The 20479-nt window shown below is 43.5% G+C and overlaps 1 protein-coding gene across 1 annotated transcript in view; it reads left to right on the top strand.

Annotated features, from left to right (window-relative positions):
- The window catches only part of IFT43 (intraflagellar transport 43), an 89302-nt gene that overhangs the window by 29679 nt on the left and 39144 nt on the right, over nt 1-20479 (top strand). Inside the window, exon 3 of the mRNA XM_060095797.1 lies at nt 4031-4095. Coding sequence (XP_059951780.1) covers nt 4031-4095 — 65 coding nt within the window. The remainder of the gene's footprint in view (nt 1-4030; nt 4096-20479) is intronic.

The raw sequence follows: 20479 nt of genomic DNA, 5'->3' as shown, positions 1-20479 counted from the left end.
AATTACGTCTGTCTCATGGAGACAGGGTATTTGTGTGTGGCCGTAACAAGACTCACAGTAGGAAGTATTTATAAAAAAAAAAAAAGAATTTCTTATCCTAGGACTCAGAGATCATGACCATAATCATGACCATAAGGATTCCCCATCAGGAGAGACATCTCCCGCTAAACACCCAAGCCCTACCTTGCAGAGAGCTGAGTTCTGCCCGCCCCGCATCTCCCGGCCACCTCAGTGCTCTCTCTGAGGCTGGCCAGGACTCCCAGTGGGGAGCAGGGAAGGCCACTGTAACCCTGCCCCATTTGGTGCAGAGAAGTACTTTGTAACTCTTCCTCTCCCAGATGATCTCAAGGAAAAGCAGCCTGTACGGTTTTTACAACATTATGTCAACTCCTGAAGTCTTCAGTTATTAGTGCAAAAGCCCCTTTGATTTGGGGACTAGTTGTTAAATTCTTCTGGCTGCGGAGGAGGGACTCTCGTGTGGTGGTCTTTCTGTTTTGAAGCTGCTGTCCTAATTTAGCAGCTGGCACTGCTTCGGAGTGGAAAGAAGGTGAGAAAAGAAGTGTCTTTGTGTTACATCTAGGCAGAAAGGATTCTCACTCATCCTTCCAATAGCTGTGACTTTCTGGGGTTTGTGGTTAAAGAAGAGAAAGCAGATCATTTGGGGGTTTGGAATCTTAGGGAACTTTATTAACCGTATGATGCATCAGTAGTCAAAATGACAGCTCAGGCCAGGCTCAGAGGAGTCTTTTTATTCCCCCTCTTTTCCAAATGGTACAGTATATGTTATTACACGTGGCCTAACCTTTCAAATATTGACATTAGTGATGCTGCTGCTGCTGCTAACAGTAAAGATGTAGTACTTATTATGTGCCAGGCATTGCTCTAAGCATTTACTGTATAGTCACTAATTTAATCCCTCAACAGCTTAGTGGTTACTGAAAGGAGTGCGTTTTGACCTAAATCTATGTCACTTATGCTCCTTTTCCATGATGCCTAATCTTTCATAATCCCTCCCCAGTTCAGTCCCTGCTCCTCTTGTCCCCCACCACCCTTTTTTTTTTTTGGCTGTGTTGGGTCTTTGTTGCTGTGCGCAGGCTTTCTCTAGTTGCGGTGAGCGGGAGCTACTCTTCTATGTGGTTCGCGGGCTTCTCATTGCAGTGGCTTCTCTTGTTGTGGAACACGGGCTCTAGGCGCACGGGCTTCAGTAGTTGTGGCATGCGGGCTCAGTAGTTGTGGCTCGCGGACTCTAGAGTGCAGGCTCAGTAGTTGTGGTGCACGGGCTTAGTTGCTCTGCAGCATGTGGGATCTTCCTGGACCAAGGATTGAACCCATGTCCCCTGCATTGACAGGCGGATTCTTAACCACTGTGCCACCAGGGAAGTCCCCTCCTGTCCCCCTTGTCACCTACACCCCATGACAGAAAGCAGAGGTGGGGTCAGGACACACAGGTTGAGGAACCTTGCCAAGGCCACCAGACCCCTTCCCTTCTTCTTGTGGACTATCAGTGGAAAAGTGCCAAATAAGCCTGGGCCTCCTGACACCATGGCACCATGGATTGCACGTGGGTTTATTCTGTCCAACACCAGAGCAAAGAGAAGACAGCAGGGGATCCCAGCTCTGAGAAGCTAGTTCCAGGGCCACACACTCAGATGCCACAGGGGCTAGGCAGGGCACCTGGGTGAGTGAAGTGGGGCTAGGGGTTAGACGCAGGCATACCTGCAGTGTGCATACTGATGTGGTAAGAAAAGATCCCACTTCCACCCAAGAAATATGCTTGTTCCCATTTTTGTCAAAACACCTGACATAGCTTTCATTTTCCCACTTCCAGTAGGCCTAGGAACAGAGAGAGAATTCTGTACTAGAAGAGAAACAACAGCACAACCGCCATCGTAATAGATGTCAACTGGCACTTGACTTCAGCAGGAAGGAGACAGACAGAGCGAGTGGGGACCGTGGCGAGCTAGAATGCACGTGTCCAGTCACCAGAGGGCGGCTGCTCCTCAGCCCCAGCATTGCTAGAGTTTCCAGTTTTCCGAGAGAAGCCAGAGAGTCCTGTTTTGTGTGGAAATCTTACAATTTTTAAAACGGTAGTTTAAATTTAAAAACAGACCACTGGATAGCAAAACCAAATATACAGTTCCTAGTTTGTGACCTCCAAATTCAGGAATGCACATTGTCACAAGATGGTCCTGCCCTTGGGTAAAGGAAAGTGGGATGTTATCTGCAAAAGCATAGGGAAGAAAGCTGTGGGCCAGATTGGTTTAAAACCTCCTGGAGGGGCCCGATATGGTTCAGTTCCAATCTCTTTAACATTTGCAATGCCTTCCACATGGTAAGAGCTGAACAAGACAACGGTCTTGGTCTCTGCTTATACACAACTTTGGCTTGTGGTAGTTTGGGCTTATTCTGATTCCAGCTGGTCCTTACAGTTCCAACACTCTGTGCTGTCTGAGCAGCCTAACCTCTGAGCTCCAGTTCCAGATTCCTGGGACAGAGAATTTGATTGGTTCTGACTGGCTCTGACTGGTGCAGCCCTGGTTCAGTTACCTGTGTCTAAGGGAAGAGGGGTCCTGGGATGGAAGACTTCTCCATCCAGCCTGGGGACCGGTGATTGTGTGTGGCAGGGATACCAAAAAAGAATGCGTGGACTGGGAAATTAATTAACTGGGTCTCTCTTCGTTCATCTTCTTTGGGTTCCCCGCTGAGAGAGACAAGCAATAGTGCGTCTTCTACTTCTACATTTTTGTTTTTTCTGAGAGTACAGAGCCTCATTACTCAGGTTTGTTTTCTCTAAAGTACTACTTAGGTTTCCCAGGAGCTAAGTTGGATGCAGGCTTTCCAGGACTTGCCTTCTCCTCCATCAGGCCTTTCCAACAGCTTCTGCCTCATCCCACAGAAAGGCTCCATCTCTAGATGGAACATGTCCTTGGCAGGCTGGGGTGCTACCAGAGAAGCAGGAAAGGAAACACATCTTGGTGTAAAATTAAAATATCAGAAGTTAAAAGGTATTTCGCCATATTGAAGGAATGTTTTCTTAAAAAGCTGCAAGCTAGGTTTTAAGCAACAGATTGAAAGGACATTACAGTGATTTTAGCCCAGGAGTCTGCAGAATACTTCCCACCAAATTTGGCCCACTGCTTGTTTCTGTAAAGTTTTATTGGAACACATTACACCCAGGTGTTTACTTCTTGTCTGTGGTTTGATTGCCCTGCAGCTTCAGAATTGAGTAGCTGCAACAGAGACTGTGTGGCCCACAAAATCAAAAATAGTTACAAGAATTCCTGCACTTGGGTTTGTGGATGTATCTATTGCAGGTGAATGCTTCCTGCCCAAATAACTTGAGTAGCTTTTTAACCCACCACTTAAGTTTGTGTCTTTGGAGCAAGCCTCTCTCTTATATTTTTACTTTATTACTTTTCTTTTTATAAAAGTGATATAAATTAATGGTAAAAAAGAATTGGAAAATGCACAACAGCATAAAGAAGGAAAAAGAAATTGCCATAATTCTTTCACTGGATCCCCTCTCATTCATGTACTGATAGCTAATTAACACTAGATGTTCTGTATTAGTGATCTTTTCACAAAATTAGAAGGATATACCTACTATTTTGAACATGTTTTAAAAAGTTAACACACATTGAACTTTCTCATATCATTAATTCCTTTTTAATACAGTTTTTTATTATTGCATAGTATTTTCACATGTGTATTCTGTGATTTACTTAAATTCCTTATTGACATCCAGTTATTCATTATATTCAAAAATGACATTATGTTTCTCTCTGATTATTTCCTTGGGATAAGTTCCTGGGGTTAGAATTACTGGCTCAAAAAGTGTGAGCATTTCTAAGGCTTTCAGTAGATGTTGCCAGATTGTCCTCCAGAAGGGTACAAAAGCACCCAGGTTTCATAGTATTGTATTTGCATTCGAAGGTTTCAGAAGGTTAGTTTAGGTTACCTTAACCTCAGCGCCTGTTTGCTTGAACGCTGGTCTTGAGTGACTGTTTTGTTGACTTCTCTTCCCTTGCAGGCTCCCCCTCCCAAGCCACCGCGCCGTCAAGGAGGCTGGGCGGATGACTCCACGAAGGCTTCCAAGTGAGTGCTGGCAGGTCACAGGGGGAGGGCGGGCAGGGGACACTGTGTTCCTGTGTTGTTCTTTTGTTTTTTATAACCTCTTTACTGAGATGTAATTCATATACCTTACAATTTACCCCTTTGAAACGTACAATTCAGCTGTTCTTAGTATATTTTCAGAGTTGTAGTGTCATCACCACAATCATTTTTAGAACATTTTTATTACCCCCTAAAGAAACGCCATACCCATTAGTAGTCACTGCCTGTGTCCCTCTGCAACCTCCCCAGCCCTAGGCAACCACCAGCCTGTTTTCTGTCTCTCTGATTTGCCTATTCTGGACATTTCATGTAAATGGAATCATATGTTACGTGGTCCTTTATGACTGGCTTCTTTCACTTGGCATAATGTTTTCAAAGTTCCTCCATATTCTAACATTCTGTGTTTTTCTTAAAGTTACTTTCTAAACAGAATGGACTTGCCTGTTAGTTACTGCTGGATTAGAAATCATTTTGGTCTTTAATCCCTTGTAGTAAGTCTCAGACGAAAGGTAAACCAATATACATGTATGTATGTATATATGTTTACTACACCAGTGGGATGGCCAACGATAAACTCAGGAAAGGAATTTCTTTTTCTCAAAGAAGAGACATTACTTTTGTTCAGAATTTCCTTCAGCAGTTGTTACCTTCAAAATAGCACTATCAAAAATATTTTTTCCAGTATTCCCCCCTTCCACTCCCCACCTCTAAGCACACACATACACACACACACACGTGCACACACACTTTTTTTCTCCCCAGAATCATCTGAAAATAAGCTGCAGTCATCATGATATTTCACCTCTTAATACTCCAACCTGCATCTCTGAAGATTAAGGACATTCTCTAAATACTCACGTATAATGATCACATCTAAGAAATTTCATAAAGATTTAATAATATTTAAAATATAGTCTATATTTAAATTTCCCCAGTTGTCCCCAAAATCTCTTCTGTAGTTCCAGGATCCAATCAGAGTTCACACATTGTGTTGGTGGTTCTGTCTCTTTTTAGGCTCTTTTAGTCTCTAAAATAATTCCAGCTCCCCTTTGCCCTACTACACCACCACCCAGTACATTGACTTTTTTGAGGAATCCAGGTCAGTTGTCTTGTAGAGCGTCTCACATTCTAGATTTCTCTGATTGATTCCTCATGATTAGATTCAAGTTAAATGTTTTTGGCAAGAACAGGTGATATTGTGTACTTTTTATTGTATCAGAATGGTATAGAAAGGTATACTCAGAGATATCTCACTCCCATCCTTATTCTTTCTACCTCATTCCCATCCGTCTCCCATGGGTAACTTCTTTCTTAGTTTCTGTTTTATCCTTCCCGTACTTCTTTTTGCAAAAAATAAGCATGTATATATAAATGTAAAATGTATCCGTATTTGTTTCTATATGTTAAGATTCAGCAAACTGTGGCCCACAGGCCAGCCACCTGCTTTTATTCAATTTTTAAAGGTTACTTTCCATTTATAGTTATTACAGAATATTGGCTATATTCCCCTTCTTGTTGAGCCTGTCTTACGTCCTTGAGCCTGTCTTACACCCAGCAGTTTTACCTCGCACTCCCCCACCCTATATTGCCCCTCCCCACCCTCATTCCCCACTGGTAACCACTAGTTTGTTCTCTGTGAGTCTGCTTCTTTTTTGTTATATTCACTAGTTTCTTGTATTTTTTAGATTCCACATAGAAGTGATATCACACAGTATTTGTCTTGCTCTGTCTGACTTATTTCACTTAGCATAATGCCCTCCAAGTCTATCTATGTTGCTACAAATGGCAAAATTTTGTTCTTTTTTTTAATGGCTGAGTACTATTCCCTTGTATCTCTATACACCACTTCTTAATCCATTAACCTGTTGATGGACATTTAGGTTACTTCCATATCTTAGCAATTGTAAATAATGCTGCTAAAAAAATTGGGGTACTTGTATCTTTTCAAATTAGTGTCTTTGTTTTTTTGTTTTGTTTTGTTTGTTTTGGATATATACCCAGGAGTGTCATTGCTGGGTCATATGGTAGTTCTATTTTTAGTTTTCTGAGGAAACTCCACACTGTTTTCCACAGTGGCTGCACCAACTTACATTCCCACCAGCAGTGTAGGAGGGTTTCCTTTTCTCCACACCCTCTCCAGCATTTGTGATTTGTAGACTTTTTAATGATGACCATTCTGACCAGTGTGAGGTGATACCTCATGGTAGTTCTGATTTGCATTTCTCTAATAATTAGTGATGTTGAGCATCTTTTCATGTACCTATTGGCCATCTGTATTTCTTCTTTGGAGAAATGTCTCTTTAGGTCTTCTGCCCATTTTTCAATTGGGTTGTTTGTTTTTTTTGTTGTCAAGTTGTATGAGCTGTTTGTATATTTTGGAAATTAAGCCCTGTTGGTTGCATCGTTTGCAAATATTTTCTCCCATTCTGTAGGTTGTCTTTTCGTTTTGTTTATGGTTTCCTCTGCTGTGCAAAAGCTTGTAAGTTTGATTAGGTCCCATTTGTTTATTTTCATTTTTATTTCTATTGCCTTGGGAGACAGACCTAAGGAAACATTGGTACATAAATGTACATTTTAAAATTTAGATCTCTGATCCATGTGGAATTAATTCCAGTGTACGGTATGAGGTGCAGATCTAGTTTTATCTTTTTTCTAAATGACTGTTGTCCCAGCACCATTTATTTGAAAATCCATCTTTCTCCAGTGAATTTAGAAGCCACCTTTGCCATAGTCTATATCTTTGTATGTACTTGAGTCTCCTTTTGGACTCGTTATTCTGTTCTGGTGGTCGTTCTGTCTATTTATATGCCATATATGCCATATGATATTTAAGTGCCACACTGTTCCTCTGGTGAACATAACACTGCTTTTTCATGTTAACTAAGAAGAAGAAGGTGACTTTGAAATATGCTAGTGAGAGGCTAATTGAGGAGCCCCATTTTTCTAAGTTATTAGGGGATTCTAGTGTTTGTATTATCTGGAATTTATTTTGAAATATGGAAATGAGTCAAATCCTATATCTGCTTCTTAGAGAAAAATACAGAGAATCTCAAGTGTTAATTCCTCGACAAATATATTAAAGATTTTTCCAGATCAGATCCATTTTCCCTGGGGGGGAAGTGCTCTTCCATTTCTGGTGTGACTTTTCAAGGGATCCCCTTGCTTGGCTCCTCGGTCTGCCGCCTGGTCCTGACCCCTCAGTGTCTGTCGGCATGCCCAGGGCTCATCCTCCAGCCGCCTCTCCTCTGTTGACGCTCACTCTTGGAATGCTCTCCATCCCTTCTCGGGCGTTTTCCTATCACCTGTATACTGATAACCCCAGAGTTTGTATCTCCAGCCCAGTCCTTCCCCTGAGCATCTAGCTGTCCACATGACCTTTCCACCTGAATGTGCAACTCAATCCTAACACGTCCAAATTGGTCCTCTTCATTTCCACCCCTTCCACCCCGTCCCCTAATCTTGGGGAGGTGCAGGTCTCCGAAGAGTGATTTGTGTTGGGACAAAAGCCGATTACAGTGGGTTGAAGAGGAAGGTGGAAGTGAGGAAATGGGGACAGTGGTACAGGCTCCTACTCTGAGAGGGAAAGGAAAGAGGTGGGGCAGTATTTGGAAGGGGGAGTCTGTGTTGAGACTCGTGGGTGTGATACCTGGGGAAAGAGTGATTACAGATGAAACAGGGCGGTGTGAAGGAGTAGGATCCTGGAGACATAGGATAAGACCTTCCGAGGGAGACTAATTAACCTTGGACGGGAAGAGGCAGGGACATTTTTCCTCCAGGACAGGAGGGAGCTTGGAAAGGCTGGTAAGTTATCAAAAAAGGCTGAGGGGAGTAGGGAATTGGGGTAAGAGGCCATTTTGAATTGGCCTGCATTTTTTTTCTTCTTCTTCTTTTTTCAAAGTGGGAAGGCAAACAGTGTTGAGCTTATTGGAGCAAAGGAGAGCTGGCATCTGGAGGCAAGTAGAACAGATTTGAAACAAAGAGGAAAGGGGGCCAACTAGCGGTAAAAGAGGCGATTGTTGGGCTGGATTGAGGGTCTGCCCCGTGAAGGCTGGAAAACGTGAGCTCCTGCTATTTGCAGGTGCCCCAGGGAAGCTATGTGCTTCTTGCCCTGCAAGAGCTTTGATTCCAATTAGGGAGATGAGGCATTTTCATTCACAAAAGTCAGGCAGAAGGAGCACATCATAAGTGAGAAACTAATGGAGTGGCCAACCCTGGTATTGTGACGTCAGAGGAGAGTAATCACAGTGGTCAGGGAGCCCCTTGCAGAGGAGATGGAGGTCAAGCTGGAGGAATTCTGATGGGCAAAGAGCACTGTGAGGAGAGCATTTTGGTTCAGGGATTGGTGTAGGCATAAGTGTTGGGGGGTGGGGAGCAATAACTGCACTGTCAGTCTGGTTAGAGCAGAGAATTCACACTAAAAATATTCACCTTAAATTCTTTTGGGATGATAATAGTGATACTGTACTAGATACCTGTCTCAGCCAGTTCAGGCTGCTGTAACAATATCATAGAAAGGATGGTTTAAACAACAAGCATTTATTTCTCGCAGTTCTGGAGGCTAGAAATCTAGAGGCTGGGTTCACGTGGCCTTCCTTGGTGTGTGCACACACACAGAGATCTTCTGTCTCTTCCTCATTTTATGAGGGCACTAATCCCATCATGGGGGTTCCACCCACATGACCTCATCTAATCATAATTTGTTCCCAAAGTCCCCACCTTCAAACACCGTCACATTGGAGTTTAGGGTTTCAGCATATGAATTCGGGGAGCCACACTCATTCAGTCCATAGCTGCACCTTATATGTGCAATACACCAACCCTACTGGGTAGGTTTTAGTTTCTAAGGTAAGGTACCCCTCTACAAGGGAGGGAGGAGGAAAGTGAGGCTCACAGAGGTCTGCATTGTCGCCAGTGGGAGGTAGGCGGGCTGTTTACAGATCTGCCTGAGGAGCCCTCAACCACGGATGTGAGTTTCTGGGATGCCTTTGTTTTGTTTGCATAACACTGCCCAAGATAGAGAGCAGGGCATGTGTCACCCACCTCACTGGCTAGAGCTGTTGGCTGCCGGAACCCAAATACTCACCCTGAGCCACAGGAAAGGGCTGTATTCAGGAATGGCCTGGGACCTGGGATCCTGTCCCCTCTCTTGGCACCACAGTCATAGCTATGCCAAAGATTCCATCTTGGAGCCAGGCTGGCCTTGGCTCCAAAGTTGTCTGAGGTGGGGCACTTGTAGTCGGTGGGGAATAGAGCTGAACGAGAGTCAACCAGACTTGGGAAAGGGAGGAAGGAAAGGTAGTCTGATTAAGTTTTGTCTCAAAGTGTCTGTTTTGGGGTTTGTCCCTGCATTGATCTGCAAGGGAATGAGGCAAGTAATGGCCCCTCAGGGACTTTCAGGACTTTGCTCTCAATGTCAGCCGTCATTTTCAATCACCCTCTCCCTCCCAGCCATTAATTTTGGCCCAGGATCATGGGGACTTGTCCATCTATCACTCCTAATTGACACTAAATGATCTGTCAGTTTATTGATGAACGGCAGGAGTGGAATTGTCACAATATATTTTACTTTCTAACAACTCCTCCTGACAATTTTACCTTGTCCATCTCACTCTCCTCACATAAATCTCCATAGGCCGCTCATTCCTTCTCATGGGCTGCTCTGGTGCCAGCCACTTCCACACCATCTGCACGTGTCAAGGACATCAAGATGGCGGTAGAACAGCCGTGTGCTGGTCCTGAGGTTGCCCCCTTCCCTCCTCCTCCTCTCTTTCCCTTTTGCTTTTTTTTTTTTTTTTAATGGCATAGATGTTCCAAGAATACTAAAGGGCTTCTGCCCTCTCCCTCTGTGTCACTGTCATACCAGAGTCTCTTTACCTTCTTGTTAGCCACGAGTAGTTCATTCGTATTAGGCTACAAAAGTGTAAAAGGCAAAAATCCAGAGCTGCCAGTCTCCTAGATCTGTAAGCACAGTTGCAGACACATGTTTTGTGCTCTTTAAAGCAGCTCTGTTATAGGCTGTCCGTCTCCTTAGAAGTCAGTTTCTTAGAAAGATGTCACAGAGGGTAGGTTAACCAGAGCTTGCCCACTGATGTGCTGTGTGCTGCACTGTGAGTGCAGGTGTACCAAGATGTGGGTGCTGTGTTCTTGGACCTTTTGGGCCAGGCTTAGAGCTGCCAAGGCCTCCAGGCTGTCACCAGTAGCCACCAGCAGTCTTATCCATGCACCCCAGTTTTCCATACAGCTGTTATTTTTAAGTGCCCCAAGTCTTGAAAAAGATGGGGAAGTGCTGGGTTAGATATATATAAGGGTATATAGTTATTTCATCTTAAGAAGGTGTGCCTATGGGTGTGAAAAATCCTGTATCCTTTATGAGGCCAAGGATGAGTAAAGGAGCTTGACAACATGTTAAAATGTCGTTGCCCTCCTCCCTCCTTCCTTTCCTGCTGAAGATAATTTCTGTTAACTGATAGGGACTGTTTGTGTTTATTAACCATCATTCCATTATCATGCCTATCAAAATTAATAATGATTCCTTAATGTCATCTGATAGCCAGATCATATTCAAGTACTTCCATTGTCTCAAAGATGTCTTTTCATAGTTGATTATAAAAAGAGCAAATCAAGGTCTGCACCTGTATTTAGTCATCTTTAGTCTCTTTCATTCTGCAGCCTTCCCTACCCCACACCCACCTCTTTTTTCTCCCATGTCATTGGTTTTTTGTGGGTTTTTTTGAGAAACTTGTCCTGTAGAGTGTCCCACATTCTGGATTTGACCTATTGCTTCCTAGTTAAGGTTTCTAACTTGTTCCTTTGGCGCTCATGTTCCCTGTGAAGCTGGGGGTTAGATCTAGATCAGCTGGGGGTTAGACGCAGGCTCGCAGTCTTGGCAGGAGTACTTTGGAGGCGGTGCTGTGTACATCCCACTGCAGCGCATCCATAGGCATAGGTGTCCGGGGTTCCACTTTAAGTGAGGCTGTGACTGATCCTTAGGGTCAGGGGTGTGGCCTCCATGTTAGTTCCCCACCAGACTCCTGCCTGCTGGTTGAAGCATCCATTGATGATTGTTGCCTAGAGCCATGATTTCATTAAAGGGTGTCAAGTGGTGATTTTCTTTTTTTTTTTTTAAGATTTTTTAAAAACTAATTTATTTAATTTATTTATTTTGGGCTGTGCAGGGTTTTCGTTGCTGCCCGCGGGCTTTCTCTAGTTGCCGCAAGCGGGGGCTACTCTTTGTTGCGGTGAGCGTGCTTCTCATTGCGATGGATTCTCTTGGTGTGGAGCAGGGGCTCTCGGCGTGCTGGCTTCAGTAGTTGTGCTTCGTGGGCTCAGTAGTTGTGGCTCGTGGGCTCTAGAGCAGAGGCTTAGTAGTTGTGGCGCATGGGCTTAGTTGCTCTGTGGCATGTGGGATCTTCCCATACCAGGGCTCAAACCCGTGTCCCTGGCATCCGCAGGCGGATTCTCAACCACTGCGCCACCAGGGAAGCCCAAGTGGTGATTTTCTAATTCTCACTTATTAACAGAAATTCTTTCATAAGGAACTTTCTCCCATCAACTATTTGGTTGCCTGAAATACAACTTATTATACCTATAATCCTGCCTTTTGCCCGCTCCAGTCTTTTTATTTTGAAAAGTTTCAAACCTGTGGAAAAGCTTGAGAATAATACAACAAAACATCCTTCTGACAACGTTTCACTGCATGTGGCTCATTCTCTATTTTTTTGTTTTTATTTTTTACTGAACTGTTTAAGAGTTGTAGCTACCTTTGCATTTCCATTACTTAACAGTAAATAGTTACTTTGCAAGAGATTTTTGTCTATACTGTTTGCTTCTCGGTCTGTAGTACTTGACACATATAGGTGTTCAGTACATATTTAATGACTGAGTGACTTTTGGACATTTCTTACAGAGCCCCAGTAATTAAAAAGGGACCAGGTGTCCCTGAGTCCTTGACCTTCAGATTTTCATCAGTATGTATGATTTTGTTGAAGTATTGAGAATTTATTTTTCCACATGCTGCCCTGAGCCACAAAGATCCCAGAATTGGTATGACATGGCAGGGGTCCTGGGCATCATGGGTGAGCAGTTATTTAGTTCTCAGCGAGGTTGGTCAGGCATCAGAGATGAGTGTCCAGTATTGGATGAAATCAGATGAGGCGGCTGCATGTGAGATGGTTGAGAAGGGAAGGTCTTAGGTAGTTTATTGTGCATCCATTTCCAACAAATGTGCCCAGGGCTTGGGCACCATGTCCCTGTTTCTGTGGCTTTTGGAGATGCCCATGAGAGCCCCCTGCTTGAATCTCTGTCTCAACTTTATCATCATTGCTCCCACCTGCATATGTGCTTTTCCTCCACGTGGCTTCCAAGACAAAACAGATTCAGAAAAGGTGGCTTCAGGGCCAAGCAACAACATATCTTTTTTTTTTAATCTTTATTGGAGTATAATTGCTTACAATGTTGTGTTAGTCTCTGCGGTACAACAAAGTGAAACAGCTATATGTATACATATATCCCCATATCCCCTCCCTCTTGAGCCTCCCTCCCACCCTCCCTATCACACCCCTCTAGGTGGTCACAAAGGACCAAGCTGATCTCCCTGTGCTATGCGGCAGCTTGCCACTGGCTATCTGTTTTACGTTTGGTAGTGTATATATGTCCATGCCACTCTCTCACTTCATCCCAGCTTCCCCTTCCCCCGCCCGTGTCCTCAAGTCTGTTCTCTACGTCTGCGTCTTTATTCATGCCCTGCCACTAGGTTCATCAGTATCATTTTTTTTAGATTCTATATATGTGCATCAACATGCGGTATTTGTTTTTCTCTTTCTGACTGACTTTACTCTGTATAACAGACTCTAGGTCCATCCACCTCACTACAAATAACTCAATTTTGTTTCTTTTTATGGCTGAGTAATATGCTGTTGTATATATATGTGCCACATCTCTATCCATTCATCTGTCGATGGACTTTTTTTTTTTTTGCGGTACGCAGGCCTCTCACTATTGTGGCCTCTCCCGTTGTGGAGCACAGGCTCCGGACGCACAGGCTCAGCGGCCATGGCTCACGGGCCTAGCCACTCCGCGGCATGTGGGATCTTCCCGGACCAGGGCACGAACCCGTGTCCCCTGCAGCGGCAGGCGGACTCCCAACCACTGCGCCACCAGGGAAGCCCTGTCGATGGACATTTAGGTTGCTTCCATGTCCTGGCTATTGTAAACAGTGCTTCAATGAACATTGTGGTACATGTATATCTTTTTGAATTATGGTTTTTTCAGGGTATATGCCCAGTAGTGGGATTGCTGGGTCATATGGTAGTTCTATTTTTAGTTTTTTAGGGAACCTCCATACTTTTCTCCATAGTGGTTGTATCAATTTACATTCCCACCAACAGTGCAGGAGGGTTCCCTTTTCTCCACACCCTCTCCAGCATTTATTATTTCTAGATTTTTTGATGGCCATTCTGACCATTGTGAGGTGATACCTCATTGTAGTTTTGATTTGCATTTCTCTAATGATTAGCGACATTGAGCATCTTTTCATGTGTTTGTTGGCAATCTGTATGTCTTCTTTGGAGAAATATCTATTTAGGTCTTCTGCCCATTTTTGGATTGGGTTGTTTCTTTTTTGATATTGAACTGCATGAGCTGCTTGTATATTTTGGAGATTAATCCTTTGTCAGTTGCTTCATTTGCAAATATCTTCTCCCATTCTGAGGGTTGTCTTTTTGTCTTGTTTATGGTTTCCTTTGCTGTGCAAAGGCTTTTAAGTTTCATTAGGTCCCATTTATTTATTTTTGTTTTTATTTCCATTACTCTAGGAGGTGGGTCAAGAAGGATCTTGCTGTGATTTATGTCATAGTGTTCTTCCTATGTTTTCCTCCAAGAGTTTTATAGTGTCTGGCCCTACATTTAGGTCTTTAATCCATTTTGAGTTTACTTTTGTGTATGGTGTTAGGAAGTGTTCTTATTTCATTCTTTTACATGTAGCTGTCCAGTTTTCCCAGCACCACTTATTGAAGAGGCTGTCTTTTCTCCACTGTATAGTCTTGCCTCCTCTGTCAAAGATAAGGTGGCCATATGTGTGTGGGTTTATCTCTGGGCTTTCTATCCTGTCCCATTGATCTGTATTTCTGTTTTTGTGCCAGTACCATACTGTCTTGATTACTCTAGCTTTGTAGTATAGTCTGAAGTCAGGAAGCCTGATTCCTCCAGCTCCGTTTTTCTTTCTCAAGATTGCTTTGGCTATTTAGGGGTCTTTTGTGTTTCCATACAAATTGTAAAATTTCTTGTTCTAATTCTGTGAAAAATGCCATTGGTAATTTGATAGGGATTTCATTGAATATGTAGATTGCTTTGGGTAATATAGTCATTTTCACAGTGTTGATTCTTCCAATTCAATAACATGGTATATCTCTCCATCTGTTTGTATCATCTTTAATTTCTTTCATCAGTGTCTTATAGTTTTCTGCATACAGGTCTTTTGTCTCCTTAGGTGGGTTTATTCCTAGGCATTTTATTCTTTTTGTTGCAGTGGTAAATGGGAATGTTTCCTTAATTTCTCTTTCTGATTTTTCATTGTTAGTGTATAGGAATCAAGAGATTTCTGTGCCTTAATTTTGTATCCTGCTACTTTACCAAATTCATTGATTAGCTCTAGTAGTTTTCTGGTGTCATCTTTAGGATTTTCTATGTATAGTATCATGTCATCTAACAACATATCTTTTTAATGTACATCTTACATTTGTTTGTTCTGTGTGGGCTCCCCAGAGAGGAATTTCTTGCTTTGCTCTCAAGTTATGTTCAGAGCCTGGATGGAAAGATGGTAGAGGAAGAGCTAGAGAAGTTTTTACTTTAGTGAACTTAGAGAATTCACAGGGTTGTTTTTGGTTTGTTTGTTTGGGTGTTTTTTTTTTTAGAAAATTGGAATTTAATTGTATTGTTTATCACTGTAAATCATTTACATTCAGTAGGATCTGAGGACAAAATAAATAATATCAAAACTGTGTACAATTGAAATAACTAGTGAAAAATAATTGACCCCATGGAACAGGGAAAGCATGTGGTTTGTCGAGCTCATTCGATCCTTACACTCTTCCTGTCTTCAGACACTTGTGTTGGTAGCTATTAGGTAGGGAGGAATGAGAATAAGGGTCAGGTGATGGCAGGATTCAGCTGAGCTGTCCTTTCCTATTCAGCCCCGCAGTGTCCTCAGCCATAAGGTATTTACTGCCAGTCACCCTGCACGGGCAGAGGTGAAGGTGAGCATTTGTTGCTTCTGCGGACATGTGGACAGAGTACTGCCCCTTGACTAGCACGTGCCCCCAGGTCTGTCTTTAGCAGACAGAACCCCTTTTTGGAATGACAGTATTCTGCCTTTTTATGGAGTAAGGTCTGTTTGACCTTAAAGCTCAAACGTAACTAAGTTGAGAAAGGTGAACCATTTCCTGAAGAGGATTGTGAGAGAGAAAGAGTAGGATGCGGAGGCAATACAAATCCTTACATTTTAGACATTGTATGACTTCATGTCATCTTTTGAGACATTAAAACTCTTAGTGAATTTTTACTTTTATTTATTTTAAACAAATTTTTAAAAATCATAGTATAGAATTCAAAACACAAAAAAGGCTGGGATATAAAATGGAAGTTTCTCTCTCCCTTTCTTGTTCCCCCCAGGCACCCAGATTCCCTTCTTGGAGGCAGCCACTGTTCACCAGTGTTTTTGAGTTCCTCCCAAAGATACTCTATGCCTTTACAAAAAATATGTTAATGTATTCTTTTACTCCCCTGCCCCAGCATAAATGGTAGCATATCTATCCTGCATTTTTCTTTTATCATATTACAGTATTTCTTGGTGATCTTTCAGAATCTCAATACAGAGTAGAACTGCCTTATTTATTTATTTATTTATTTATTTTTGAATTTTATTTTATTTTTTATACAGCAGGTTCTTATTAGTTATCTATTTTATACATATTAATGTATATATGTCAATCCCAATCTCCCAATTCATCCCACCACCACTGCTTTCCCCCCTTGGTGTCCATACGTTTGTTCTCTACATCTGTGTCTCTATTTCTGCCTTGCAAACTGGTTCATCTGTACTATTTTTCTAGATTCCACATATAAGCATTAATATATGATATTTGTTTTTCTCTTTCTGACTTACTTCACTCTGTATGACACTCTCTAGGTCCATCCACGTCTCTACAAATGACCCAATTTCGTTCTTTTTTATGGCTGAGTAATATTCCATTGTATATACGTACCACATCTTCTTTTTTTTTTTACAACTTTATTGGAGTATATTTGCTTTACAATGGTGTGTTAGTTTCTGCTTTATAACAAAGTGAATCAGTTATACATATACATCTGTTCCCATATCCCTTCCCTCTTGCATCTCCCTCCCTCCCACCCTCTGTATCCCACCCCTCCAGGCGGTCACAAAGCACCGATCTGATCTCCCTGTGCTATGCGTCTGCTTCCCACTAGCTATCTACCTTACGTTTGGTAGTGTGTATATATGTCCATGCCTCTCTCTCACTTTGTCACAGCTTACCCTTCCCCCTCCCCATATCCTCAAGTCCATTCTCAAGTAGGTCTGTGTCTTTATTCCTGTTTTACCCCTAGGTTCTTCATGACATTTTTTTTCCTTAAATTCCATATATATGTGTTAGTATACGGTATTTGTCTTTCTCTTTCTGACTTACTTCACTCTGTGTGACAGACTCTAGGTCTATCCTCCTCATTACAAATAGCTCAATTTCGTTCCTTTTTATGGCTGAGTAATATTCCATTGTATATATGTACCACATCTTCTTTATGCATTCATCTGTCGATGGGCATTTAAGTTGCTTCCATGACCTGGCTATTGGAAATAGTGCTGAAGTGAACATTGGGGTGCATGTGTCTTTTTGAATTATGGTTCTCTCTGGGTATATGCCCAGTAGTGGGATTGCTGGGTGATATGGTAAGAACTGCCTCATTTTTACGGGCTGCATAGTACTCCAGAATTTCCTATCTCAATGAAAGTAATTATGAGCAGACAAAAGGTATGATATTGATATTTTCCCAGGTTGTAAAAGGAGACTTGCAGTATTTATTCATGTAATAGCCATAACATTGACTCTTTGGAAAGTATCATAAAGGCTTCAGATATGGTACATATGGATTCCATAGGCTAGGGAAGAGATAGGAAGCATGCATCAACCTTTTTTCCACTGAGGATTGGGGAAGGGGCATTTTCATGCATTTACATTTGGATTGATAAAAGTGATGTTCTACATTATATTCATTGCAGTTTAGGGCCGTGGATGGCTAGTCTAGTGTCACAAAACCAGTTTACTTATGCAAATGACTAAATAATTGGAATCTTGCAATTCTGTCAAGTGCCTCCCAGTTGAAGGCGGTAGCCGTCTTTTCCCATAAGCCCCATGTGGGGGAGCATTTGGATACTTCCCTTCCCACTCTGAAAAGTGGAGCAGTCTTCCTGACAAGTGGCCCTGGTCAGTCCCTCCCTGGAGCAGAGGTGAGCACCAGATGCCCAGGGAGATGGGGAGGGGCACATGCAGTGACTTGAGATGAACTTGTTGCCTATGCTTGTGTACCAGGGAGAGGACAGCTGAGGCCCAAGGCTACACAGCACTCAGGAGCTGTGTTTCTAGGACCGAATTCAGCAGTACTGCTCCCAAGTTGCCTGAGGGGAGACCTGTCACCATGGCTGCCAAAGACTGCAAAGTACAGGGTCCGATCCCCACCTCATCCAGAGCCTGCTCCCAGCTTCCCTGCAGGCCTTCAGCTTTTCTTGACTAGCTTGAGTTTTATTTTTGTGATTGAAAACCAGGAGTGGTTCTAGAATGGGTTCTTAGTGTGTCCTGTGAAGGCTTTGACTTTTAGCCCTTTACAGTTTCTAGTTTTGCAGAGGTGCAAATTTTCCTGTGACTGGAGCTGGTTCTTTCTGGGAACCACGGGTAGGATTGTAAAGGAGGAGGGTCAGGAAGGAACTGACAGGCCCACAGAAGTATCCTTTAAATGTCACCAGCCAAAAAGCACAGCATCCTATGGAATATTCCGTTGTCTCTCTGGATTATCACTTAGTGCAGAGGTCTTGAAACTAGAAGGTTCTGTCTAATCTCTTGTCAAATTCTGGTGTCTCTACAAGTGCTGATCTGGGGTCTGCCTGAACCCCCTCTACTGCTGGGGAATTCAATGGAAACATATTTTTTATAAAGTCTGTTTTAGTTGTACAAGCAAACCAAAGACACTTTAATGGTATAAAAATTCAAAGAAGATATGAGGCTAGATTTGTCTGAAACTACCATCTCCTCCCATCCTAGTCATCTCTCTAGAAGTAACTACTCATAACAGTTCATTAGTATTTTTTTATAAATTTATTTACTTATTATTTTTGGCTGCTTTGGGTCTTTGTTGCTGCATGTGGGCTTTCTCTAGTTGCAGTGAGCGGGGGCTACTCTTTGTTGTGGTGCACAGGCTTCTCATTGTGGTGCCTTCTCTTGTTGCGGAGCATGGGCTCTAGGCGCACAGGCTTCAGTGGTTGTGGCACGTGGGCTCAGTAGTTGTGGCTCGCTGGCTGTAGAGTGCAGGCTCAGTAGTTGTGGCACAGGGACTTAGTTGCTCTGCAGCATGTGGGATCTTCCCGGACCAGGGCTCGAACCCGTGTCCCCTGCATTGACGGGCGGATTCTTAACCACTGCACCACCAGGGAAGTCCCTCATTGGTATCTTTTACCAACAGTAGATATATTACATATTTTTACACAATAGATATACTTACAGAAATATATATATGTAGTTGTCCCTCAGTATCCAAGGGGGATTGGTTCCAGGACACCCCTGGATACAAAAATCGTCAATGCTCAAAATGGTGTGGTATTTGCATATAACCTACACACATCCTCCCGTCTACTTTAAATCATCTCTGGATTACTTATGATACTTAATACAACTTAAATGCTATGTGAATAGTTGTAAATACATTGTAAATGCTATGTAAAGAGTTGCCGGAGTATGGCAAATTAAAGGTTAGCTTTTTGAGATTTTTTTTTCAATCCGTGGTTGGTTGAATCCACTCAGAACCCATGGATATGGAGGGAGGATTATATGTGTGTGTACACATATATACATATATACATACACACAACCTCCCCTCTCCGCGATGTTTCTTAAACAGTTCATCTTTAGGAGATTTGCAGCTCCATCCTCTGATCCAGATTCCATCTTCTGGGGCCACACTGCAGAACCACGTATGGACAGCCCACATGTCTTGCCCAGCCCTCTTGTTGTATGGATGGGAAAACACACACACACACACACACACACACACACACACACACACACACACACACACCCCACACACCATTTAATGTGGCTTTTGTGCTGGGTGCTGTGCTAAGCACAGTTGTCTTACTTTATCCTCGGAACACCCCCATGAAGTAGGTGGTGGTATTATTCCCACTAGCAGATGAGGAAGCAAGTTCAGAAAGGCTCACTCACCTGCTCATGCTCACACAGCTAGTAAGTAGGCAGCAGGATTTGAACCCAGGTGAGTCTGACCGCGGGGTCACGTTCCTGTTCTTTGTGCCTCGCCACCTTCTGTTTTGTGCCCTGGACCCCTGGCAGAGTGCCTTTGCACCGGGTGGAGCCTCGGCGGGTGTTCCCCAGGGCCGTCTTGTTCCCTTGTGGGCAGCGCAGCAGGGGGTGAGTGCCTGACCTCGGCCTCTCAGCCTCCCCAGCCAGCTGCCTGCAGAGCTGGCTCCGGGCAGCCGGCCTCCTGACCAGAGGGGAAGGTGAGAGTAAAGGACGCAGCCTGCCCGTCGGGACGCGAGCCAAAGCCTTGCCGGTCCCGCCGTTAAAAGGCCTAATTAGGCTCATCATTAAGTTCAATTAGGCATTGGAAATGACTGTTGCTTCTAAGCCTGCCGTGCCCTCCAAGAACTGGACCCATTCCCAGGCAGCCAGCTCAGGGGCCAGTTCTCGTTACGGGTTTAGGCCATGATTCCTTCCAAGGCCGAGGGCAGAGTTGTCCGGGAGGCTCTCAGCCCAGAGCCAGGAGCTCCAAGTGCACATGAAATGCGGGCGGGCGTCTGCCCTGGAGGCCATTCCCAAGCCCGTCTCCACTCACCCTCCTTCTTTAGGGGCCCCCCCTTCCCCACGCACGTGTTAGGAGTCAGAATATCTGCCTGTGTGCTAGTCTCCCTGCCACCCACCCGCCCTGTGACCTTGGCACAGGTCATGTGAACTCTTTGGGTTGAGGTTCCTGAGGGATTTGAACTAGATGATCTCAAAATTCCCCTTTCAGCCGTAGGATATCACGATTCTGGGAAATCCCAGATGTTCAAGCCCTGTGTACCCAGGAT

The sequence above is a fragment of the Mesoplodon densirostris genome, chromosome 4 (assembly GCF_025265405.1).
Source record: "Mesoplodon densirostris isolate mMesDen1 chromosome 4, mMesDen1 primary haplotype, whole genome shotgun sequence".
Lineage (NCBI taxonomy): Eukaryota > Metazoa > Chordata > Mammalia > Artiodactyla > Ziphiidae > Mesoplodon > Mesoplodon densirostris.
Note: the sequence above shows the minus strand (reverse complement) of the source record. Positions and strands in the feature narration are given on the sequence as shown.